We start from the raw sequence: 26,099 nt of genomic DNA, 5'->3' as shown, positions 1-26,099 counted from the left end.
TGGCAGGTCTACAATCTTTGAACTGGGAACGGGTACAGGGCAGGGCTGCCCCCTTTCACCACTGTTGTTTGCTTTGGCTTTAGAACCATTGGCCCTATGGATCAGGGGCGACCCCCTTATTCGGGGACTTAATTGGTCGCCAGAGTGGTCAGATAGAATCTCCCTCTACACCGACGATATCCTCCTATACCTAGTCAGGCCCCGATTCTCGATCCACAGTGTACTTCATATGTTTGCCCTCTTCCAAAAATATTGCGGTTACGTCATCAACTGGGATAAATCTTTGGTATATGTTTTAAGCAGGAACTCCCCAGTTCTCCCCAAGGGTTGTGATGCCACCATAGTCACAGGTGGTTTCCGATATCTGGGCATATATATTACGAGAGCCACAGATATTTTCTACCAACGGAATCACCTACCTCCTTTACATTGTCTCCGGACCGATGTACAATATTGGAAAACACTACCTCTTACGTTGTTAGGTAGAGCCGCCCTTTACAAAATGATGGCACTTCCCCATTTCCTTTACGCCTTACAGAATACGCCATATTCAATCCCATCTCAATATTTTCAGTCAATTGATTCCAAAGTACGCACTTTACTTTGGAATAATGGCACGCCCGACTCGCTCTTAAGAAACTCACCAAAAGCTGGTATGATGGGGGTATCGCCTTCCCGGCCATCAGATTATATTATTGGGCCTCACAGTTAATGGTCCTTAATCAGTGGACACATCGTCCCATTACAAACCCAGCATACAGAATGGACAGATAAAATATGGTTGCTGGCAATAACTTGAGGGTGCTATATGGAGGGACGAGATACGCACCTAAATTTACCCCAACTTCTACCACGGTTTTCATCTGGCACGGGCAACCGCTGCCTTAGGCTGGAAGGGTAAGATTACGCAGTTCACTCCACTGCTGGAGTCCTGCCACTTGGGTACGCTATCAAAACAGCCGGGATTTGACAAATGGGAACTGATCAGTCTCACCACAGTTGTGGGCACCTGTGGGCAAAGGGCATGGTTGTCCCATTTGGTGAGCTACAAACACATGAGGGGGAAACTTTTAGATATCTTCAGGCAAGAAGTGCATTATATAAAGTAATTCCCAAGGGCTCCGACCCACCTTTTCCTCGCCTTTAGAAGATAGGGTTTTGGACGACTACCTCCCAGAAAAAGCCATATCACTGACCTATTGTAAAATCCTCAATAACTCATCGGAAACCCTCTGTTAGAAGCCGGCGTTTCCGCGCGCACCGTTGTTGTCAAGTGCCCGACCTGGACTCCCCCGCTCTCACGTTAGGCCAAGAAAGGACACTGTCCGAGACTGCCCTGCTCATCCCCTTAGTAGCTTGACACGAGCAGCCAGGCTTATCTCCAAAGCACGAGTGTTCAGTATGTGCAACCACGCCCATAGCAATCCAAATGATATCACCACAAATGGACTCCACACGAGTTTGTATAAAACGAGTATACTTTATATAAATAGATATACGTATTGATCCCACGATACAACTTCCACACATATACAATGGGTAATATTGTTTCCGGTGGTTCTAATCCCCAACCACCGCTTCTAACCAACAGTTACGCTGACTTTTAACCGTTCTCAACAGGTTAGGTACGTTGTATCACTAGAATCACACACGTTGCGAAATACAATAAATACTGCACTACTTAACGATGGGTTCCTGTACAGTGCCACAGTAAAACAATCAATGCGTAGCATCATGATCATGTACTGAGTCAACACAAGATAATGCAACTCGGTTCGCTACCAGCATGCCCTGTTCAAGGAAGAAATACAGCAATGCATCACGCTGCAATTACGTACATTGCGATAGGAAGACAATGCAATGCATATCGCCACCAACATGCCCTGTGCAAGGAAGGAATAAGGTAATGCGTCACAGTGCAATTCAGTACAGTGCAGTAAACAACCAATGCAGTGCGCTACGCTAGGATCCTGTATCCTGCAAGAGAAACATAACTCAGTGTGTAGCGCACTAACCCCTGAGTTCGTTAAGCACCACTAGTATCAGACATTGTCCAATAGTTCGTTTAGCAGCAAATATGCAAAGTGTTATACAACTGTTTTTAGAAATTATGCGACAGGTTGCCCCCAACACGGATCAACGATGACACCCAAGTTCCACTCCAGGCTCTGGCCCCTGTACTGCCCCGTCTGTGACAGCAATGGCCGAGATCTGGACCGAAGCAACAGGCGCACACAGGTGCCAGCAGCGAGAGGCCGAGAGAGTGTCCCCCCGGGCCCACACTCCGCCCCAGGCGATGATCCACTTTACCCGAGGGGTGCGACCCTACTCTCCTCTCCTGCAGCAGCGGATTGGCCGCCCTCCAGAACCTGGTCAATACGGGCAAGACGTGCTCGGGCCGGTAGTTGCGCCACTGCGGGGCTGCCTGTCCGGGCCGCCAACTTTCAGCACAAACTCCTTCCACAAAGCCTTCCACACAACGCTGGTGCCACCCCACGTTGCCTTCGAGGGCCTGATCGCTTGGCCCTCCTCTCCAGCGCTGTTAGGACTTCTTCGCTCCCCGGTGCTCACCTCTCCCCGGTACTCCTCACCAGCACCTCTGGTGGAACCTACGACACGTACCCCCAGTGCGTCCGACACTCACTCCTCCTCCGGCATCCAATGACCAGGCGCACCTCACTATGCCTCGGCTGGGACCTTGACACGCACCCTACCTGTGCCTGCACCCCGCCAAAGGCAATGATCCACTTTACCTTGGGGGGCGCGTCCCCACTCTCCTCTCGTGCAGCAGCAGATTGGCCTCACTCCAGAACAGGCAAGGCACGCTCGGGCCGGTAGTTTAGCTCCTGCGGGGCTGCCGGTCCAGGCCGCCATTGTTCAGCACAAACTCCTTCCACGAAGCCTTCCAGATTACACTGGCGCCACCCCACATTGCCTTTGAGGGCCCAATCACTTGTCCTCCTCTCCAGCGCTGTTAGGACTTCTTCGCTCCCCGGTGCTCACCGCTCCCCGGTACTCCTCCCCAGCACCTCCGGTGGCACCTTCGACACGAACCCCCGGCGCGTCCGAGACTCACTCCTCCTCCGATGACCAGGGGCACCTCACTAGCCTCGGCTAGCACCTTGATATGCACCCTGCGCATCAGAGTCTCGCTCCGCCTCCGGGTGCACACTATTTTCAGGCACTCTTCTCTAGTGTCGCAACTGCACCCCCACACGCATGCTGCGTGCTGGAGACCCACCTCGTTTCTTGGTGCACACGATGATCCAGGCCCTCTCCACTAACGTCCTGGTCGCACCACAACACGCACACTGCATGTCTGAGTCTCACCTCTCCTCCTGCTGCACACGAGGTACCAGGTGCTCTCCTCCAACGTCCTGGTTGTACCACCACACGCCGACCCATGTGTCGGAGACTCACTCCTTCTTAGTGCCCACGATGTCCTGGCACTCTTCACTAGTACCTGGACTGCACTGCAACATGCACCCCCCTGTGAATCCTGAATCTCGGCTCTCTTCCACGATGCCCACAATCCACAGGCGCTCCAAAACCTGTAGCCGCACCAAGACACGCACCGTGTGCGTCAGAGTCTTGATTCGCTCCGGGTGCCCACGATCACCTTAGGCACCTCTTCGGAGGTCTATGGCTGCCACGACACGGTCCCACCACTGTGCCACTAGAGAGTTCCTGGAAACTTGTATGTTCCTGTGTTTCCGAACTAGGAGCCAGCTCACCTCGGGCCCTTGGGGTACAGGACGCAGTACACAGCAAAGTCCTGCTCAGGAAGAAGGGGGGACACTACCCACTGCAGCGCCCCTTTAGTCTCTCCTCGGTCAAGAGCTACAAACTGCCCACAAGCCCCAGTTCACGAAGCAAGCGTCTAGTGTCTCCCACAGCCTATTCAGCAACTCTTCCTGAGGCAGAGGTTTTCTTCCTGATCGCGGACAGGTAAAAGCCACCAGAGATTCGACCAGTCCACTGCATCTTCAAAGTGCTCCCAGCACTTCTCTGAACAATACTGAGACCGTGCTCGACGACATTATGCACATAACCAAAGTCTTGGGGTTACAGTTCTTTCATTTATACCCCTCATTGTCTTTGAAGTTTTCTTGTGCTCAGGGGTCCCGACCCCTCCCTAAATCAGTCTTGCGTATCTCCCCCCCCCTGTCACCATTCTCTCTTAGATACTGGGGGCCTGGATCTTTAATCACTCATTGCTTTATGGCTCTGACCCAGGCCTCTTCACGTCGCAAAGCCTCTCCTTCTCCCCGCTCCAGGTGCAGGGCAGCCTGGCGCCGGCTCCACCCATCCCCTGGGGCACGACCTCCCTCAGTCTATCTCACCTCTCCCAGATCCAGACAGGCAATTCACATTCTGCTGAGACACACAAAAAGGTCTAAAGCACAAACTTGGCCATTTTCTCAAACAGCGGTTTCTGGACACACAGCGACAAAACCATCAATCCAAAAAGTTGCGTTATGACGCTGTGAGTCCAGACATACCAAACTTCACTGTTCCATTTCCAATTCTTGGGAAACTAGGCTAAAAATACTACACCCAGCCTCCCTTATTCTGTCCTATGGGCAGGATGGCCTTTCACCAGGGCAAATTAAATGGAATATTTTCCACGGTCAGGGCCTAGCACCCACACTGGCACTGTTCCTGCCTTTTACCTACACTGCAACCTGCCTAGGGGTTACCCAGGACATCCTACAGGATTGCCCCATGTGTATGCAAAAGGGAAAGTCAGGCCTGACAAGTGGTAGCACTTGTCAGGACAACATGCTGATTTAGCATAATGCGTGCAGGCCCTACACTGAAGGCCTATGTTCCCTCTTTGCGCATTTCTTTAGTACTAGCCCTGGCACACACAGTGCACATCACTTAAGGATCTTGCTAGTAAGGCAAACATACCAACCAGACTCAACCAATCACCACTACAATTTATACAGGGAACATCTGTACTTGTACACTAATTAGGAGTGACAAGTACCTACAGTATCTAACGTCACCACTCTCTGTCAGGAAAACAGTCTAGGGGAAAAGCAAAAAGGTTAAGTGAACTTTAGCCAACAAGGCCAAGTCCAACACCCACAATAAAATTTGCATAAAAATGGGCAGACAATGTGGGGGACATGACCGATGAGGACTGGAGGGAGGCCCTAGCCTCGTCCCGGGAGGTTGCTATCCAATCCCACTTCAAACCTTAAAATACTTCATAGAGCCTACTACACCAGTACAGCGCTTGTTAAGATGGGGCTTCCTGGATCCCTGGCCTGCTACCGGGGCTCTGGTTCTACCAGTACTTTTTTACATCACTGGTGGGAATGTGCTGTGTCCTCCAGCGCTATTGGGGTAGATTAGTGTCCACTATGTCTCCGATATGTCATAAACCCATTGAGGCGTCCCCTCAGCTTTGTCTATTGAACATCGGGGAAGAGACAGATCTGTCAAAAACGGGTCTCGCTGGGTTGCATGGTGGCAAAGCGCAACATCGCCAGAACATGGAAGGGAGGAGTCAGGCCTAGACATGTTGATTGGGAGTCAGACATGGACTGGTGTATGCAAGCGGAGAGGGTGGTTTATGAAATGAAAGCAGGGGATGCCCAGGCAAATAGACGATAATATGGCGCCCATGAACGAGAGAAGGGGTTTGCTCTGTACCCCCTTTAGCGACACTTCCCCTTTTCTTATGGATAATGAGACACCCTAGTGCTCTAATGGAAAAATGTGACTGGGATTTATCTGAATGTGCTCCTGACCCACTGTATTGTTTTGTATTTATTTGCAATTTAGGATGCGCATCTTTTAGTATCTCAGATACTGCTCTTTATTGCACCCGTTTTTCTTTGTATTGTTTTATGTTGATTTCTTTCAATAACAAAAGATTTTCCCCCAAAAATTAAAATGAAACACATAGTAAGCACTGATAGACATATCTAGGTAGCTCCTGCCACTTGTTTGTAGGGTGACAGATAGAGAGAAAAGCCAGATTAGAGTTCAGTTTAATGAACCTAGGGGCATATTTACAAGCCCCTATCGCCACAGGAACCTTTCTGTTAACGATGTTTCTCTGGCGATAGGGGCTTCTCCTTATTTAGAAAGCAGTGTCAAGTCACTTAACGTGGCTTCCCGCTGCCTTGTAAATACGGCACCCTTTCATTATATACTTAGCGTGAAAGGGGTGAGCAATGGGTATTGTGGTGGGCGTTCCGCTGCAACACCCATTGATTTTGATGCTGCCCCCTATTTACAATGGTGGCATAAATAGGAGGTTGCGCAAAAATGAAGACCAGGGACAACCTTATCTTAACATGGCGAAACAAGGAGAAATGCTTTATTTCTCCTCATTTTTTGCTGTTTCGATGCGTGCTGCATTGTGCAGCACACATAGAAACAGCAAAACGCCATAAATGATTGTTTATGTGCAGGAAGGTATCCCTTCCTACACATAAACAACTTGCACATAAACAATTTGCAACTTCTATGTGTGCTGCACAATGCAGCAGACACAGAAGTTTCAACTCACCATTTGTGATTGTTTATGTGCAGGAAGGGCCACATTCCTGCACATAAACAATCATTTCCCCAGTGCAGGCACCCTTGCACTATGGTGCAAGGGTGCCTGTGTTGGTGCAGGGATGTGCCGTATCTCTGTAAATGCGGCTCATCCCTGCATTTTCGGAACGGCAGAGCGTGTTGTTAGCATTATGTGCTTAAAGCCACGCTCCTCAATTCCCTTGTAAATATTCCCCCCTTGTGTCTCATCCATATATGAGACGCTGCTGTCAACAAAGAAGTGTAGATATTAAACATCTTGAAGAAAATGTGACTTGCTTTTGAAGTATTGGAGTAAAGCTTGGCCCCTGTGGCCAACTTAAAAGAAAACGTAAAGGGAGGAAACAGATTAGTATAGAGGGTTTGGAAGCAGATTATATGATAATAAACAGAGACTTATCAAAAGACAGGAAACAGAATCTTTAATGACCTCTTACTCTTAAGTAGACTATGGAGGCATGTTAGATTATGGAGGCATGTTATGATGCCTGGACGCCTACTTGGTTCTTGTTGACACTGAGTACAATGTTGAATGCAATGCTTATTTTAAATTATTTCCTTGGTCCCCAAGCTATAATTGAATTTTTTGTGATTTTAATTTGTGAGTTTATGCTTATATATGTGAAGAACAGTAACATTTTGGACAGATATCATTTTCTATTATCTGTATATCTAAATCTATAAATCACATCTTGTCACATATAGGTTTGTATCTCATTCAAATACAAATCTAAACATCGTCCTACATTGCAACCTTTCAAAAATCATCTTTCAATTATTGTGACACAACCACAGATTCAAATCAGGAGACAAAGAATGACCATTTTTATAAATGCAAGGTAGGTGTTCTTTATTTGTAGCTATTAGGATGTGGAGACAACACTAAGGTCTTATTTTGTATGTACATGCAAAATATTAGTTGAATGTGATACTGAATGGTTACGTGGCCTAAGAATCCTCGGCAGAAAAGAGAGAAAGAAAGATAAAAAGAAAATTCACAAAGCAAGAGTGAGATAAGGAGACAGGAAGTGTAGGGTGGTGGAAGAAAGAGGCAAGAGATGGAAAGGCAAGAGCTGGAATCGCATCTAAGGGGCCGATTCTGATCTCGCTTGGAAAGCCCTACTCCGAATCTGTCCCGTAGAGCTTTCCGACTGACTCGTACTCTGGGGCACCGAGTGACAGAGTACGATGCGCTGCAGCGCTGACGGACTCTGGTCGTTCTGAGCCCTATTGAAGTCAATGGGAGCCTGTCGTACATCGCGTACATAGGCTTCCATCGTTAAAAATGTATATCTCGGAAAAGGGTGCCTCCTGTCGTGTGTTCCCATCAGTGCCCCCTGCAACATACACGGGTGAGGGTGAGCATGGGTGCGGGGGACCCCTGGGTCCCCCCGCTGTCCGAGTCATAGGGCCCCAGGTGAAGGGGGGTCCAGCACAGACCCCCGAAGTACGCATCCTGAAGCTTTTTCGGGCTGGAGGCTCTGACTCGCACGGGCTGCTCACAACAGGCCTTACGCGTCGGACATCTTTGAATCGCTCTGGAGGCATCGCTGATGGGTACGAGTCGGTCGGGCAGTGAGGCGATTATCGCATCGTACTTGCTCGCTCGTACAGCTATACGAGTCGCACAGAAATCACATGTTCGACTTGGACTCGCTACTGGCGGATGCCGCTAGGATCCCTTCCAGGCGAGATCGGAATCGGCCCTTAAATAGTAGCCTTGGGATTTGTACACCACAACATTAATCAGCGTTGCCAGTGGTGGAATCTTTAAAAAAAAAACTCTAAGCCTCTACAGATATGTCCTTTTTTAAACAAATGAAATCCTGTCATTTTGCATTACCCACATTGTCTATGATTGTATCCGACAACAATTACAACTATTTTTCCCAATCAGTAGATATAGTCATTAATAAAACTCATCTATGAATGGCATTTATGACTGTTAAAAGTAGCAGAAAATAGGAAGTGAATATGATTTATTTATTGTGGCGTTCGGATCACTTTGGAAGACTGTGATTAATAAGAGTTGCCATGCAATTTAAAGAAAGAAAATGTAGTATGACATCTGTGTACAATGATGGGAGATGGATAAAGACTACTTGCCTTTGAGACTTGTAGTTGCTTTTACAGAAGTGTTAGTGTACTAGATGAGTTTCGAAAAATTATTTGCCCATTCCTGCATTCATTTTGGCTTGTTAGTTTGCATGTTGTGTCTATTAGCTCGGCACCATGCAACACTGTGCTCGGTTAGCAGGGATTCTCATCAGATGTTTGATTCAAGATCATGTTACTAACCTGAAAAGTCTCCAACAGCTGATGTGTCGTGTGTTAGTGTGGTTTCTTCTGGAGTTGCTGTTCCAGTTGAACTGCTCTCTGGCGTTAATGTTGTGGCTGAAGAACGTTCAAGCACCCTGAGGTCAGAAGTGCTCTCAGGTGAAGCAGTGGGTGTTGAAGAAGTTAAAATCCTGGTGGTAGGAATCTCGGAAGACATGATGTCTGCTTCAGCGGTTCTGTGTGTTCCAAAATCTGAAGCACAATGTATGTATGTTGACACATGCTTCTCTATGTTAATGCTATATCTACGCATATGCCATTATGCCTGTGATTCCGAGTGTTTGAAATAACCTATTTCATGTCTTGGATTCTTGATATCATTGTATAATTTCTACCTAATGTACAATTTCTAAACAGATTAACGGAATATTTAGTCTCCTCAATCTTGTAGTAAAAGACCTGGAATTTATTTACTAATCTGTAACAACAGTGGGACTGATTTATGAAGAGAAAGCCCATAACATTGTGCATCGAATACATGTGATTACCATAAAAACAAACAGGCCCCTTAGTCACAAATGAGATCTGCATGTTCTGCAACAGCTCAAATGTAACCCTGTTCACGAAAACACTCCAAAAAAGTATGGTAGGAGAGATACGCCTCTACCTAAGCATACATTAACAGTTTTTTTTCTATTCACAAACTCCCACAAGACTGAAGAATTGCGGTGCCACGTACAGGTTTCCATGCATAGTTTTTGGAATGTCATATAACCTCTCCAGGGTGATCTATAATTCCCCATGAAGAATGGAGCTACCTGTTAAAATGTTCACTTATTTAATTTCTCTGTGGGGAAAATGTTTCTCTAGTGAAGAAATTCCTTTGTATACATACACACTCACCAAATGTGGGAGTGATCCCTTCTCATGTATGGAAACATGGCATTAATTACATATAAGAATGATTAATGCAACACACTCTACCTGGACATCAACAAGACAACTCTTGCTAAATTACAACTGGCGCAAAATGCAGCAGCAAGGCTAACAAATAGGTATTCCAAAATACTTGCCAGTCTCAAAAGGACTGCACGATCTTCATTGGCTCCCTGTACAGAAGCAGGTCACCTTCAAGGCTATATGTATTGTTCACAAAGCACTTTATAGTGCAAGTCCGGAAGAAATCAAATCCATGTTTCAGCTATATTCACCAAGTAGACTCCTTCGATCTGCAAGCCACAGTTATGGAATACCCCCCTTCTTCACCTGACTGGACCAAAGCTTTACATGCCATTCAGGAAGGCCTTGAAAAGCTGGCTGTTTTCTATGTGACTGACTACTCTCCCCATTTGATTGGGAGATGGGCAGATATACTGTTGGGATTGGCAATCAGTGCTTTGACGCCCTTTGACAATTGTTTGCGCTGTACAAATTTATTTCATATCATATCCATTCCACTTCCCATCCTGGAACGGGAGTTACTCCTGCATTTTATGAATTATTGGCCAGCGTAAATAGAGGTGTTCTTAAACATAAAAGTATGCATCCATGCGTGTCTTTGACCATATACAGCGCTCCGCTGCATTTTGGCTAGGTTTACACTATAGAAATACCATATAATATTGAAAATTAGAGGCAAGATGTCCATTGACTGACCTCCGTGAGAGCCACTGCTGAGACTCTATCCCCCGAGCGGTTAATGGATTTGAGATTAGGTGAGAGTATGCCGCTGCGCTCATATCTGCTGAACCAGCTGATAGGGTGGGTGCTGAGACGCGGCTCCCACCGGAGATCGAGGGAGCTTTTGAAGTTAACGGAGGTACTGCTGCGGGGGACAGGAGCCACCACTGCTACTGCACCATTGACAGGGGGTTCAACTTGCGGTGAGCTGATGGGGCCAAAAGTGCTGAAATCTACGAAGGGCCGAAAGACCCTCAGAAGAAGCCCAGCACAGCTGTGCGGGGCTTGGGTCAAAATCGACGTGGGGCGCCCTTGAAGAAGATCGAGGAGACCAGCGGAAAGCCACAGGATGGTGGCGGCACTGATGGACGGAGCGGGCGATATACAACTGGTGCGGAGAACTCTGCGGCAACCAACATTAACGGAGGCTGTTGCGGTTTCTACAAACAACACGCCGCACGCTCTTCACCCAGAGGAGTCCGGTTTGAGAGATACAGCTGAGCCCTGTTTGGCTCCACCTGCTGAGGCTGCGGTGGCAGAGCAGAAGACCGGGTTGGAGCTGGAGCAGCAGGAGGAGGAGGAGGAGGAGCTGGAAGAGCCTGCCGACGTATTGGTTGTATGGCCGGGACTGAAGCAGCAAGAGTCTCTGAGTGTGATGCAGGGTAAGGGGAGCAGTGCTTTGGGACATGCTTGTTTACCCTTTGATTTGGCAGCAATGGTAGTTACTTCGAAGGCCAATACTGAAGCAGATAAAACCATAGGGAATGGTACTGGCCTGCCGGGTGGGACGTTTGTTATTTCTAAAGACTACGCACCAGAACTCTGGGCTCAAGCAGTCAGGGAAACTAGGGGGAGGGAAAATAATTGGACTAAATCAAGCGACAGTGTGGTCCAAACCGACCCTGGGGTCTCCAGAGGGGGATACGTTTTTCTCTTTATGGTTTAAACATCTTTATTGATTTGTAAAAGAGAAACATACATTCATCTCCATGTGTAGTGCAACTGTCAACCCTCTACATCAATAAAGTGCAAGCGAGCAACCTCGGCTAGAGCTATGGGTTCAGCAAACAAGATGACATTGGGCAAGTGCTCGTACATGGTATGAGAAATGTAAGAACAAGGAAAGTAAAAGGAGAAAAAGCTAACCCCCGCCCCCCCCCTATCGCAGGTGCCCTCCCTCCCTCCCCAGTCCAGCGCTCCCTATCTCCCCTCCCAACCCCCTCCATCTCCTCCCCCAACAGTGCTAAGCCCTCACTGATCACGTCTTTCTAACCTGACTACGTCCAAGTACATATATTTAAAAAACTAACAAATCGTTAACGACCTATACCCAGTAAATTTGCATGATCAAAAAACTAGATCCCCACTGCCAACGTATACCTGAATCCGCTGTGTGCAACATCTCTTCACAGTTCAAAGTCACCCGACTGCAACTATGTTCCTGATCTATTTGAAACTAAATACCTTCTACCGATGGTATTTTCCACGTGTCGAGGCAAACTGCAAACAACCTATGACCGGACTAGTTTCAATCCGTACAGCGGCCATCTTGCAATGGTTTTATTGTATCACCGTGAACCTCCTCTTTTTGAAAGCCAACAACAACACTTCTAACAGTGTAAGTCAGTCGCAACTTTCATTTATGGTATTACTACGGATTCACACAAACTGACTCTTGTGATCACAAGCAATGTATATGAGACATATGCCAATATGCCATCTCAAAAAACAGCATTATGAACGTTGAAAAAAAGTGTCAGTGAACAATTAGTACATGCAATTCAGCACTATGTTGTATATATATGAAATATCAACACTGATAACATGAGGTTAGACCTAAAAAATAAACACATGTAATTGAAGTGCATTCAGGTATGTGTGTGAAGTGTATGAATCACTCTGCTCCTATGTTTAGGCTGATTGTGGCGCTGGACTCTCTCAATCTTATAAAAAGCAACTTGTCATTGAGACCCATAGGTCGCAATAAGCTACTGAACTTCATAAAACTGTGTAAGAGCAAGGACTTACACAAGGTGTGCGCCACTCACATTATTTGTTAGATATAACATTTTGTACCACACTATTATGAGAAGACAACTTAATGGAATTTTTGTATACATAAAAGATATGCATATTAAGATTTGTGACTGCCTGCTTCCACGCGTAAAACATTCAGACTTTGGACTCTCATATTTATCCGTGATCTTAGTCACATACTGATCATAATTATTTGTCTGACCCTGCAATAAAGCAATTCTTCATAAAAGGTGGGCAACCAGTCAGCAACCTGGTGTTACCAGGAATGTAATGATAATAAGACTACTAGTTACTATTAATAATAAGCACTTATTTTTCATGTAGTGCTTCCTGCCGCACTTCTGACGGTTCTGAATACTGTAATTAGAAGATGTTCAATTTTCCTAATTTCTGGTACTCAATTAACCAACCTCGGAAAGATAAGTTTGCCTTGCTAGGAATCAAACCTTTAAGCTTCAGATCACTGCATATTTTAGCCAAATGCCAAAACGCGTCAGTAGAAGTCAAACTACCCTATTATTGGAACACATGGAGAATGCCTGCGGTTCAGATTAATATTCCTGTGAAGGCATTGGGATGCAATTTTTCAAGAGGAGCAGGGTCAAGACTGATTTGCATATGGCTGGGGTGGCATGGTGAGCAAAAGAACGATGGATTTAATCCAGATCCTATGACTGGCAGTGAATGTTTGATTTGTTCAGCCTTCCATCCATTTGTTTGCGCAGCATATTTCCCCCTAAGTGGGATGGGGATGCCAAGACATGGGTTGCGGCGCCTCTGGATTTAAGCTAGCCTGGCTGATGAGGATGTGATACTCCGGAACCGGACCCAAGATGCTCGTTTACCGTCTAGGGAGGACCTGACACTCTCCTACCCTCTCCCTAACACCAGTGTAGAAATGTGTAACAGTGTGTCATGAACACATCTTTGCACCATAGTGCAAGTGTGTCTCCAAGGATCTAACATAGGCAGGGCCACCGGAATTTTGCAATTGTTCAGCTGCAGTGATTTCTGCATAATTATAGATTTGCCGCATTTGACACATAATGCATCATCTGCTGCATAATCTTCAGATTTAACCAAAAAAATTGTTTCTAGCTCAAACAGGTCAAAAGTTACTAAAACGCAGCAACATGTTTTGCCGCAAAGTGGAGTGGCCCTTTGCAAAGTTGTACTGGTCACCTTTCTGTTGCTTATTCCTAAATTTGTGTGTTAAACAGGTACTGGAGAAGTGCAACTAATGCACAGACAGTGTTGACAAATTTAAAATTGTCAAACTAATGAAGTAATGCTATCAAAAAATGTGCCGCATAATTTGCCTTTTCTTGCCACATAATTTACTCGACCCTGCAGCATAATTGGGCCCTCCCTTGCCGCAATATTCCAGTGGCCCTGAGCATAGATTTGGTACTGAAAGGATAACCTTCGAGTACAAAAATACTAAGCTTAGATTAACTTTAACATTTTCCTACTTTAAGATTGTGGTATACAGTACAGCACACATGCAAAGTCGGAAAATAAAGGAGAAAAAAAGCATTTCTCCTTCAAATGGGTGCTATTTTGTGACGCTAAACCTTGTCTACTTTTTTAAGTAGAGAGAAGCACGAGGTGGTTGCATGGAAATGCCCATGCACCACTCATGGTACGCCCCCTTGGTGCTAAGTGATAAATGCAGTGCTATGCGCTGCTTTGCGTGACTTTCAAGTGATTATCCAGTGTAAAACAGGTTTTGCGCAGGATAATAAATAAGTGAAAAAGATTTAGTGTCAGACTCAAACATAGTGTTAAATTGAAGCACTATTATGCACCCTAACCTCAGGAGACTGGCACTCCGGGCCCAAGGGAACCCTGGACACAGCCTCCAGCTGGGTTGGTTTGTGGAGTTTGTCAACAACGGTATCTGAAAACGTGGTCAATTTGAGTTGTACACATTCCTAAATGGTTACAGTTGGTTACTGTGATGAAATTATGGAGTGACTAGAAGATGACACCTACCGGAAAGTATAGCAAATCTCATATTGAGAGGAATGAAGGCTGCCTTTTCAGGGTATAGCAAATTTCATATCAAGAGGAATGCAGGCTGCCTTTTTAGGTAATTGCACAGCGTAATATGTAACCTCAGTCAGACCCTATCTCCACAAGATGGCACAACCGCTCTATCTATCCAAGAATCTGAAGAACCAGCTGCGAGATTTCCCACTGATCAATGACAAGGTAGAAAGGAATATATGTGACGTTCACCAAGGATGTAGAACCTCAATTTGTATCCATGAAAGGGTGTGGAATTGTATGGAGAATGCATTTCGCCATCTCCTGCTCAAATTTAGGTGAATGAGATAATGTGAAGAGGCAGGCAGTTGAAGCTTTTCACATTTTTTCTTCAATGCGGGCCTGGTTTCAAATATTGTATTTATTACATTAAACATCCTTTCCAAGCAGTAATCTATTCCATTGAAGCTTGCATTTGAAACCAGAAGTTATTAGAGTAGTAGCTTTCAAGAAGATAAATTCTAGCCAATGAGTTGGTTCCCCATCTTGGCACTGGAGGCGGTTTTCCTCATTTCAGCTGTAAGGTAAGGTAAGGTAAGGTAAGGTAAACTTGTATAGCGCGCAGCTGCCCCAGCGAAGGGGCGTCCCGGTGCTAGTAGCAGTGTCAGTAGAGAGCAAGGGGCTAGACCGTAGGAAACAGGAGAGTTTTGATGGCCCTACGGAAGGGTAAGGGTAACAGGCAGTCTAAGCGGCGAATCTGGACAGGGAGAGAGTTCCACAATTTTGCAGCAAGACAGCGAAAGGACCGGCCCCCCACTCTAAGGCGTGTCACCCAGGGGACCTTAGCCAGAAATTGCTCAGCGTAGCGTAGCTGGCGTGCGGGTACATAGAGGACCAACAAATTGTCCCTCGTTCTTTTCGACTTGCATTGGCATTGTCAGAGGATCACTAACTGTTGACCCTGGGCATCTAGCCCTCACAGATATATACAGAATTAAGACATACTCTTTACAGATACATTTCTAAATATTAGCGATAACAACCGCATTACATAAAGGAATGAGAGAGTGTAAATTGTTGAGAATGGGACTAATCCGGATTGAGACATTAGACATGATTCTTCCTCTGGGTTGAGTTAAAGGCAAGATTACACATGTGCTCTATGGATGGTCATTTGAACATTTAGTCCAATTAAGACTGGAGAAAGAGCAGAGGACCTCTGATTCACAGGAAGGGATGGGTTGGCGAGACACAGTTTGAGAGGGTTTCATAACCAGAGAGCCGCCTTTTGTGTTTACTTCAAAACCAACGCAGAAAGAGACATTTTTGAAGAGAAGTTGGAAATACAGTTACACAAATATTTGATCAAACATCTGATCTATTATAATAGATATTTAAACCTAGAACTACGCAATAAGAAAATTGCAGTTGATTTGTACTTCTGAAGAGGAGTGACAATGTGAATTCGAAATACATTGCTGGATAAAAACTTCACATCACTGGGAGCCCTCAGAGTCAATTTAATCCTCTTTCTATTCACTCATCGATTATCACGAATGCTCAAAAAAATAAAGTAACATGAAGTAGACGGGCGAAAACGTGAGCACTAAAATTAACACAATGATGATCTTAAAATAAAATGAAGTATTAGTTACAATATCTGAAATAGTGATAATCTGGTGCCTGGGTGAGGGCTAGAATTTTCTTCACACCTTAGCGTCACCTTGAGCTTTATGGGATTTGAAAACCAGATGATGAGTACAGCGATAAAGGGTATATCGCTCCTGAAAGCACTGAAAGTTTCCAATTAAGGTCAACTGAATTATGGGCCACAGATGCCCCCTGGCTAGATAAAGCAGACGATATTCAATTGAAGCACTAACCAAAAAGGATAAGGATTTCTGCATTCCGGTCAGACTTTTCTCTCCACTGCCCTTTAAATTAAGTACGTTCCAACATGGAAGTTCATTGATTTAGATCTTCTTTGACAACGGCTTAATCAATAGAGGCAAAGTAATGGCTCAGTACGGATTTAAGGAATACGAATCTGAGTGGATTCCTAAATAATCTGATTCGATTCTCTTTGTTTATTACCAGGATTTTGTCTACCTACCACGTGCTGTAAAGTCATCACGTGTAAAGGTTCTGCTCCTATTATGTTCTCAAGACTCATTAGAAATTCTTGGCAGTTTTTCCGAATTTCGAACACTACTTAGTTATCTTGAAAAGGTGTTTCTTCCACACCCCAACATCTATGGTATCTCGCCAATTCTAACCTTCAACAATCTATTTGTGTGTAATATGTCCTGTAATGATATGGATCCCTAGATTTTTGTAGGACTTTTCACATATCCCCACTTCCCATCTGTCCCTCTTTTCGTGCTCTCTTTTCCTCTTCACTCGTTTTTTCCTCTACTCTTCTTCTCACTTCTCTTTCCTTCCTAATTTTTTCTTTTCTCCTATATTGTCTTTTTCTCACCAACTTTTATTTTCACTATCTGCCTGTAATCTCTGATAGCAGGATATTTGAGTAGACTGAGTCAGGTGGATATTATTACCAAAGGCATTTTTGACCGCACCAAGCCTAAAGGTCTGTTGTTACTTTTTTTCTTTAGGATATGAAAAGGGGGGGCCCTCGGCCCCCCCGCACGCATGGCGGCGCGGCGACCGCCTCACCTCCTCTCCCCTCGGGTCCTTCGACGGTGGGGGCGTGCCCTGGGGGCGCGGCCCACCGCCGATTGGCCGGCGCCCCTCCTGACCCGGATTCAATGGACTGGTTCCGGGTCGGGGGGGGCGGGCGTTAGGAGGGGCCACCCGGCCCCTCGGGAATAAGAGGTAGGGAGCGCCCAGGAGACCCCCTTGTCCCTGGACGCTCCCTCGCTGAACGTTGTGCCCCGCGTTCGGGGCTTCTTTGTTTTATTAATTTCTCCTTTTGCGTTGCAGGTTTAAGAAACTTGGGAGCTGGTTCCGGGGTTGCCGAGCAGAATTCGTAGGCTTGGTGGCGTCGCGAGAGGAGACCCGCGCTGGAATCCAGGTCACCGGTGTGCGGCGCGGAGGGGGAGCGTGTCACAGGTCGCTCGAGGCTGTAATCAGTGGAGACGGAGGTATTTTGCGAGGGCGGGATCTGTGTGTCAGCCGGCCGGTACATTTAGGAGCCGAGTGAAGGTAAAAAGGCAGACCCGATACCGGCGGTACAACCGTCCTGTTAACTGGGGCACAAAGGAGTATTTCCCGCCAAACCAGGGTAGAGCGGGGAGGTTTGTCGATCGCGTTGTGAAGTGCCTAATTAACTCTTTGTTTGCGCCACGATCTCGCATAGACGATAGGGCTGAATGTAGTGCAGCTTTACACGGAGAGAGCAAAGCAGGGTCGACCAGGGCAGGGCCTGGAGGGGAGACCCTGTGCACAGTACAAAACGAAGTGGCATTTATGTGTTTTGTTTTTTCATGCGACATTGCAGGCCTGTTTTATAATTGATTGTGCTGGATGTAACACAAAGTGTGCAATTTTCTATAAACGAGGTGATCTATCAGGAACGTTTTTCACGAATGTATTGTTTCAATTATTGAGTGATTATTTGTGCATATCCCTACACAAAGTGAATTGAGGATATAGATCCTAGAGTACTGCTTGATTGGTAGGATTGATACTGCTTTGTAATTACGAGCCTCCAGTGTTTGTCGAACAACGAGGGGTCTGTTGTCCCTACAATCATCCCACCTTTGGTTACAGGCTGGTGATACGGGTCTTTATACTGACATTTAACGACGTTAATAGGTCGTTTTTAGGGGGGATATTGTGGTAATTGGGGTTGATGGTGCTGACATTACTATTGTAGTGCACAGCAACAGGGAGGTGAACAGGCGGGTTCAATCGTTTCCTTGTATTCACACTGGATTTCCCTAAATCTGCCCTTGTGTAATTACACTGTGCTAATACATGTCTCAATTCCAGGCAATTTAACGAGATTTCGGGGTGCGATTCTCTAGCGGACAGGACCTAAGGCCAGCCAGCACGCAACGTGGTGTGGACGGGGACCGCTGATCATTACCGCCGGCGAGGACGCAGGACTGGTCGGTAAGAGGGGTACGGGGGCTAGCATTTCATCGCTCCTGGTGGCCGCCGGGTGGGTCTACATTGGGTTTACTCACCCCTTACATAAGCGGACAAGCCGCTAGTGTTGCGGTCGCCGTTGCATGGTGCTGAAAGCCCCCTGGTGACCCTCCATCTGAAAGGTACACACAGTTGACCTGTTGGGAACTAAGTAGGCAGCGGGTGTTTTTGGGGTAAGCGTCATGCCAGGTCCAAGGGGTGGAAAAAGGGGGTCCAACATGGAGGCTATGATGCGGGCTATGATGCGGGAGATGAGCGACATTAAGCAACAGCTAGGACAAATTAAGGAGCGGGAAGCTCGGTTGGAGGACAGAGAGGGCGAGGCACCGGGCCCGTCCGGGAGACCGATCCGCAAGAGGGTGGCACCAGTGCCAAGAGGGGAATTTGTCACCCCGCAAGGGAAACCTAGGTCCAAAAGACCCAAGGAGGCGGACCCCACCCCAGGCCCAGTGGACCCGTTACCAGCCGCACCGCCCGCGGTGGTCCCCACCCCGCATGTGCCTACACCCATTGCCCCTGTGGTGCCGGTGCCGGCAGGTCAACCAGTAGACGCTGGGTCTGCTCCCGCACCGGTGCCCACAATCCCGGGGACAGGCTGGCCGCACCCGGCGCCCGCCTTGCCACCTGTGCCAGGACCACCGGGCTTGACCCCAGTGGTACCTGTTGTCCCGGGGGGTAATGTAGATTCGATGCCACCCGAATTGGTATCTCAGTTAACGGCCATGATGCCATGGCTCCAAAAAGGGGGAGCCTTCCCGAATTCTGCAGACCATGCAGCAGAGGCGGCAAGGTTTGTAGAAAAAATAAGATCGTCACCGGTCACCGACAGTGTTGTATTGCCAATGTCTTCTCCCCTTGCAGGTGCAAGTGTTCCCCAGCTGGACGGAGTTAATGGGCAGCCGCCCTCGGTGCCCACACCTGGTAAGGAAGTGGCATTGCCGCTCTTGGGGGACGGTGTGATACCTTCCAGGAGCGAAAATCTAGCTCAGCATGTGTCATTAGCTGTGAAAGAAATGATTTGGGCTGATAAATACGTGTACATTTATTCGTTATTGTTGGATAATAGGGAAATGGAGCAGGCAAAAGCACTAAAAGAGTGGATGCTCCCAAGTGAATGGAGGGCGCAGTGTACTAGATTCAGGGTTGAGGAAAATCTCAATAATTGGATGCAAGCATGGGCTGTTTTCACTGCAATTAAGGCTGAGCGTCCTCCAGATCTACAGGCTGCATTGGCTTGCTACTCGAGCAGGATTGTGGGGTGGAGTCAACAGTATTCTGGGGATGCATGGAAGGGTTATGATGTCAATTTTAGGAAGGCATTGGAATTCAATAGATCGTTGCCATGGGACTCGGTAGATTCCTTGGCTTGGCACAAACAGTTCTCTGACACTGCACCTCCCCCCCAGTTCGGTGCGGCCAAGGTGTTCACTAGACCGCAGCAGCCCTTTCGGCCCCCCCAAACGAGTGAAGTACCTGGGAAATTTAGGGCAGGTGGGCCAGAGAAGAAAGGGGTGTGCTGGGATTTTAATAGGCGTACCTGCACAAGGGCCGCGTGTAAGTTTAGGCATGCATGTGCCTCCTGTGGGCACCCCTCTCATCCAGAAACTACCTGTAGGTCCAAGCAAGGTAACACAGGACAGAGGGGTAGGGGAAAGCCACTATAAGTCAGACAGGTCACGCCCCCCCACTCCAGTGGATGTGGTGGCAATGATTCCATTGTTGAACAGATACCCGGACCACAAAGCGGCCACCCTACTCCAGGAAGGTTTTTCTAAAGGTTTTAGGATCCCGGCCGGGGGATACACAGGCAGTGCGCACTGTAGAAATCAATTATCAGTCACACACAATCCGGCTGTTGTGGCCGCCAAAATTGACAAGGAGCTTTCCTTAGGCAGGATATCTGGCCCTTTTTCTGCAGTGCCAGTACCCAATTTTGTGTGTTCCCCACTGGGAGTTGTCCCCAAGAAAGAGAAGGGGCAATTCAGATTGATTCATAACCTGTCAGCGCCAAAGGGGGCCTCACTGAATGATGCCATTGACGAAGGTATCTGTAGTGTTAAGTACGCCTCTTTTGATCAGGCTGTTACCTTATTGCAGGCCACTGGACCCGGGGCGCTGATGGCGAAATCAGACATAGAGTCCGCCTTCCGCCTCCTCCCAGTCCACCCGGCGGACCAGCATCTTTTAGGTTTCACCTTTAGGGATAGGTTCTACATGGACAAATGCATGCCTATGGGTTGTTCTATTTCTTGCGCCTACTTTGAGATGTTTAGTTCATTTCTTGAATGGGCCATGAGACAAGTGACGGGCCATCAAAGGGTCATGCATTACTTAGATGATTTCCTCTTCCTCGGTACAGCGGGTTCTCAGGAGTGCGCACTGGCATTGCAGGAATTTTGCGTGCTCATGCGGGCTTTTGGGGTCCCGCTTGCGCCTGGGAAGACGGTGGGCCCGACCACCTGCTTGGAATTTCTGGGCATCGAGATTGACTCAATGGAGAGATGTTTTAGACTACCTAAGGACAAGGTGTGCAAATTCAAGACATCACTACAGTTATGCCTCCGGAAGGAGAAGGTCACTTTGCAGCAATTACAGGAGGTGGTAGGGCAACTGAATTTCGCACTAAGAATCATCCCAATGGCTCGCCCCTTCTCTCGCTCCATCGCGCACGCGATGAAGGGGCTGAGGGAAAAGCACCACCGCACGCGCCTATCGTCTGAAATTCGCCAGGATATGCTTATTTGGATGGCATTCCTGGAGGATTTTAACGGTAGGGTGGTCTGGCCCGAGCCGCTCACGACATCAGCGGAGTTGGGACTATGGACTGATGCGGCCGGTAGTGTGGGCTTTGGTGCCATCCTAGGGAATAGGTGGGTCGCTCAACGATGGCCAGAAGAATGGAACACATGGGGTTTGCTCAGCAACATTGGCTTCCTGGAGCTTTTTCCAATATGGGTGGCACTGATGGTTTGGCCCGAACACCTATGTAACCAATCAGTGGTGTTTTGGTCAGATAACATGACAGTGGTGGAATGTATCAATCAGCAGGGGGCGCGGTGTCCTTTCATACTTCGTCTGATCAAGGAAATTGTTCTGCGGTGCCTTAAACTGAATGCTAATTTTAGAGCCAAACATGTCCCTGGTGTTTTAAACAATGCTGCTGACTCCCTTTCTCGCTTCAAAATGCAGGTTTTCAGGGAACATCTCCCCACAGCAGACCCCTCGCCAGCACACTTCCCAGCAGTACTTTGGCAGATTGGTGCCCCAGATTACAAGACCTCGTGGTCGCTAGCCTAGCCCCCAGGACCAAGACGGCTTACGAAGGGGCGTTTCTGTCTTATTGTTCTTTCTTGGGGCCACAGTGGGAAGTGCTTTGGGCGAAAGAGGATGGGTTTGCAGCTTATTTAGAATGGATGCACAAAGAGGGGCGCTCAGTGGCAGCGGCAACCAGACATAGGGCAGCAGTGTCATTCTTCGCTCAAGCTAGGGGCTTCCGGGATCCCACTAATACCTTTATGATACGCAAGGCTTTAAGGGGATGGCGCCGTATTCAGGGACACCAGAAGGATAAGAGGAAGCCCATGGGGTTGGCCCGGCTAACAGCCTTACTGGGCATGCTGGAGATTGTTTGTAAATCGGAGTGGGAAGTGCTTCTTTTTAGGGCGGCATTCTCCCTGGCATTTTATGGGGCACTGAGAATTAGTGAACTGGTGGCAGGATCCAAGTCTGACATACTAGGTGGCTTGCAGAAGGCTGGGGTGACGATAAGGGGTGACACCATGTGGGTGACTATCCAGAAATCAAAGACCGATCAGGAAGGTAGGGGTCACACCATAGTTCTGCAACGGGCCCCCGCCAACCCGTGCTGCCCGGTGAGGCACGTAGAATCACTCATGGGACTATTGGTCGGTTCAGCAGGCAGGGCGTTGCTCTGTCACGCCGACGGGAGCCCCTTGACCAGGTATCAATTCAGGAGAGTGTTCGAAATAGGGGTTACAAAAGCGGGTCTTGATCCTAGAGATTTTGGATCTCATTCCTTCAGGATTGGGGCAGCAACTGAGGCGGTGGCGGGGGGCCTCCCAGTGGAAAGAGTGAAGACAATTGGGAGGTGGTCGTCAGACTGCTATAAACGTTATGTTCGGATTGACATGCTATGATTTCCTGTCACTCACGCTTGGTCTCTTTCCGCTCTCTTACAGTTTCTCAGACCTGTTACGCAGGGGAGGAATTTGTCGTCGGGCACCGCCAATATTCATCGGCACGGAGCGGCGAACAGGAAACAACAAAGAACAATGTCTGGATTGTCGGTCATTCATATGTGAAGCGAGCGGAAGGTGTCTTCCTGTCAGGTGACAAGAAAGAAAGGGCGGCACAACTAGGGTTGAATATCACGTTCTTTGGCAGAGGAGGGTTGTGTCTTCACGAGTTTAGGGGATTCTTCCAAGGGCTGTTAGCACGCCAGCGGGCTCCACCGTCAGTGGTGGTACTTCACCTTGGGGAGAACGATTTGGCAACACTGGGCAGGCGCATCTTGATTGAGGAGATTATCTCAACAGCGGGTTGGATAGCTAGGACCTGCCCCGGGTGCACACTAGTATGGTCACAACTAATACCTCGACTTCAGTGGCGGGGGGGTCATTCGGTCAGGGCGTTGAATCACTCGGTAAAGAGGATCAACACACGGTTGGATAGGTTGTTTCGAACCCCCGTGTTACAGTCAATACCTCATGGGTGCATCTGGGGTCAAAAGTATTACTTGAAGGACGGGGTTCATCTGACAGAAGAGGGTAATGTCCTATGGGCTGACAATATCTGGGCTTGGCTAGAGGGCTGGGGTAGGAGGGGTGTGTCCTTAGGCAGGGGCTAGAGGGGGAGGCCAGATCGTCGGTTAACAATACTGGCCTGTGGCGGTAAGGTCATTATCGGTGAGCACATATTTGAGGTCTGAGGGGGCGGGCATCATCCTATGGAGGTTCCCGCCCGGGGGGAGGGGCCTGCGGGCCACTCCCAGTACTCCAGGGGCAAGGTAATATGCAAAGGAGCGCGGGTAGGAGTAGTTCACGCTTTCCTTAGGCTGGTAGCCACCCCGCGCGCGTGGACTCATGACGCCACCGGCGCAGAGTAAGGGCCCTCCTTTAGTGGGTAAATGGAGTTTGGGGCGTAGACCGGGCAATTCCCGGGGTAACACTGCGCATGCGCACTTCTAGGGGGGAGGCGCAGCTTGTAGGACCTGACACCGGTAGTGACCCTGCCATATGGCCAGAAATGTACAAAAATCAAGGTAGGATGTTTAGTTTAAGCTAGGAACAACTTGTATTAGAGTTTTGTTAAGGTCAGGCTCTCAAACTTGTTGATAACGATTGTATAACTGAATGTCCTGCTGATTTTTGTATTCATTGTTGATTATGCAATTAAAACCTTTTTTAATTTCATACTTTAATAAATACGGCCGGGCGACTAGCGCCCGCCTTCCAAAAAGTAAAACACGTCTCGTGTCCACGTTCCTGGGTGTTGGGTGCCGGATTGGGGGGGAGGCGGCAGCTAGTCGCTGACCATGTGAAAAGGGGGGGCCCTCGGCCCCCCCGCACGCATGGCGGCGCGGCGACCGCCTCACCTCCTCTCCCCTCGGGTCCTTCGACGGTGGGGGCGTGCCCTGGGGGCGCGGCCCACCGCCGATTGGCCGGCGCCCCTCCTGACCCGGATTCAATGGACTGGTTCCGGGTCGGGGGGGGCGGGCGTTAGGAGGGGCCACCCGGCCCCTCGGGAATAAGAGGTAGGGAGCGCCCAGGAGACCCCCTTGTCCCTGGACGCTCCCTCGCTGAACGTTGTGCCCCGCGTTCGGGGCTTCTTTGTTTCCCACCCACCATCCCTTGGTACAAAGTTTAAGCAGCGTTATGTCCGGTTTAATGGTAAGTTTCAAATGTATGGACCGCGGGAGAGAGTAGGCTGTTGTTGTATTTTGTGATCTGTTGTCAGGACTTTTTTCCCTTTGTAGAAAAGTGATGTGTGAAGTGAACTGTATTTGAAGATATGTGTCTTTAGGCCTTTTTTCCCTTTGTAGATATACGTTGATATTGTGATTTTGAGTAACATGCGTGAACCGAATTGTAATTTTATGCCATGTGTCGTTAGGCCTTTTTTCCCCTTTAGCTATGCGTGGATACTGTTATTTATTAGCCAGTGTAGTTGTCCTTTAGAATTTTTTCCATAGGTCGTCGTATTTATTAGGTATGGGGCATGCGGTAAGGTCATTATCGGTGAGCACATATTTGAGGTCTGAGGGGGCGGGCATCATCCTATGGAGGTTCCCGCCCGGGGGGAGGGGCCTGCGGGCCACTCCCAGTACTCCAGGGGCAAGGTAATATGCAAAGGAGCGTGGGTAGGAGTAGTTCACGCTTTCCTTAGGCTGGTAGCCACCCCGCGCGCGTGGACTCATGACGCCACCGGCGCAGAGTAAGGGCCCTCCTTTAGTGGGTAAATGGAGTTTGGGGCGTAGACCGGGCAATTCCCGGGGTAACACTGCGCATGCGCACTTCTAGGGGGGAGGCGCAGCTTGTAGGACCTGACACCGGTAGTGACCCTGCCATATGGCCAGAAATGTACAAAAATCAAGGTAGGATGTTTAGTTTAAGCTAGGAACAACTTGTATTAGAGTTTTGTTAAGGTCAGGCTCTCAAACTTGTTGATAACGATTGTATAACTGAATGTCCTGCTGATTTTTGTATTCATTGTTGATTATGCAATTAAAACCTTTTTTAATTTCATACTTTAATAAATACGGCCGGGCGACTAGCGCCCGCCTTCCAAAAAGTAAAACACGTCTCGTGTCCACGTTCCTGGGTGTTGGGTGCCGGATTGGGGGGGAGGCGGCAGCTAGTCGCTGACCATGTTGTTTTTGGTTCCAGAATACTCTAAAAGCATCTTGAACCAATAAATCATTCATTAGCAATCATGGTCTTTCAAACCCTGGCTGGCCATGGCACCATACCTTTCACATCAACATGAGCTTTCAGAACAGAGTATGCCTTTTCTCTGTAGTAAATGTCTGCAGTGCCTCAAGCCAGATTTCTGGAACCCAGAGGAGCCTGAAGAACAAGTTACTTATCTTTGGCAAGGCTCTTTCTGGTAATACTCTTATCTGACCGCAGATTCCTCCCTTTGATTCTCCTACGCTCAAGAGTAAACCAGATATTTTTCATATCTTGGCTCCTGCATGCCACTAGGTGGCAACGTACAGCTCTGCACTGGCAGAAATATTGGTAATGCTCTTTCTGGACGATATTCTATCTAACCACAGATTACTCACTGGTCTCACACCTCCCTGGAGTGGTCCCTTTTTATCATATAAAAGGGTGCCAAATTAGAGATCCGCACACTGGTACTTCCAATTGTTTTGTGTTCCACGTCCGAGGGCGCAGAAAGACTCAAGCAGGAAACTGGCGATG

At 48.0% G+C, this 26,099-nt stretch overlaps 1 protein-coding gene across 9 annotated transcripts in view; it reads right to left on the bottom strand.

Moving 5' to 3' along the window:
• Nucleotides 1–26,099, bottom strand: part of IL15RA (interleukin 15 receptor subunit alpha) — a 539,514-nt gene that overhangs the window by 136,140 nt on the left and 377,275 nt on the right. For 8 of the 9 annotated variants that reach the window (XR_013607280.1, XR_013607277.1, XR_013607274.1 and 5 more), the window contains exon 4: nt 8,857–9,087. The exons of the other annotated variant lie outside the window; for it this stretch is intronic. Coding sequence is in view for 5 of the 8 variants with exons in the window: in XM_078677244.1 (XP_078533370.1) it covers nt 8,857–9,087 (231 nt within the window). In the remaining 3 variants the exon portion in view is untranslated. The remainder of the gene's footprint in view (nt 1–8,856; nt 9,088–26,099) is intronic. 9 annotated transcript variants of the gene reach the window in all.

This window comes from Lissotriton helveticus, chromosome 1_1, assembly GCF_964261635.1.
Source record: "Lissotriton helveticus chromosome 1_1, aLisHel1.1, whole genome shotgun sequence".
NCBI classification, from domain to species: domain Eukaryota; kingdom Metazoa; phylum Chordata; class Amphibia; order Caudata; family Salamandridae; genus Lissotriton; species Lissotriton helveticus.
This window is presented reverse-complemented; position numbering and strand designations above follow the sequence as displayed.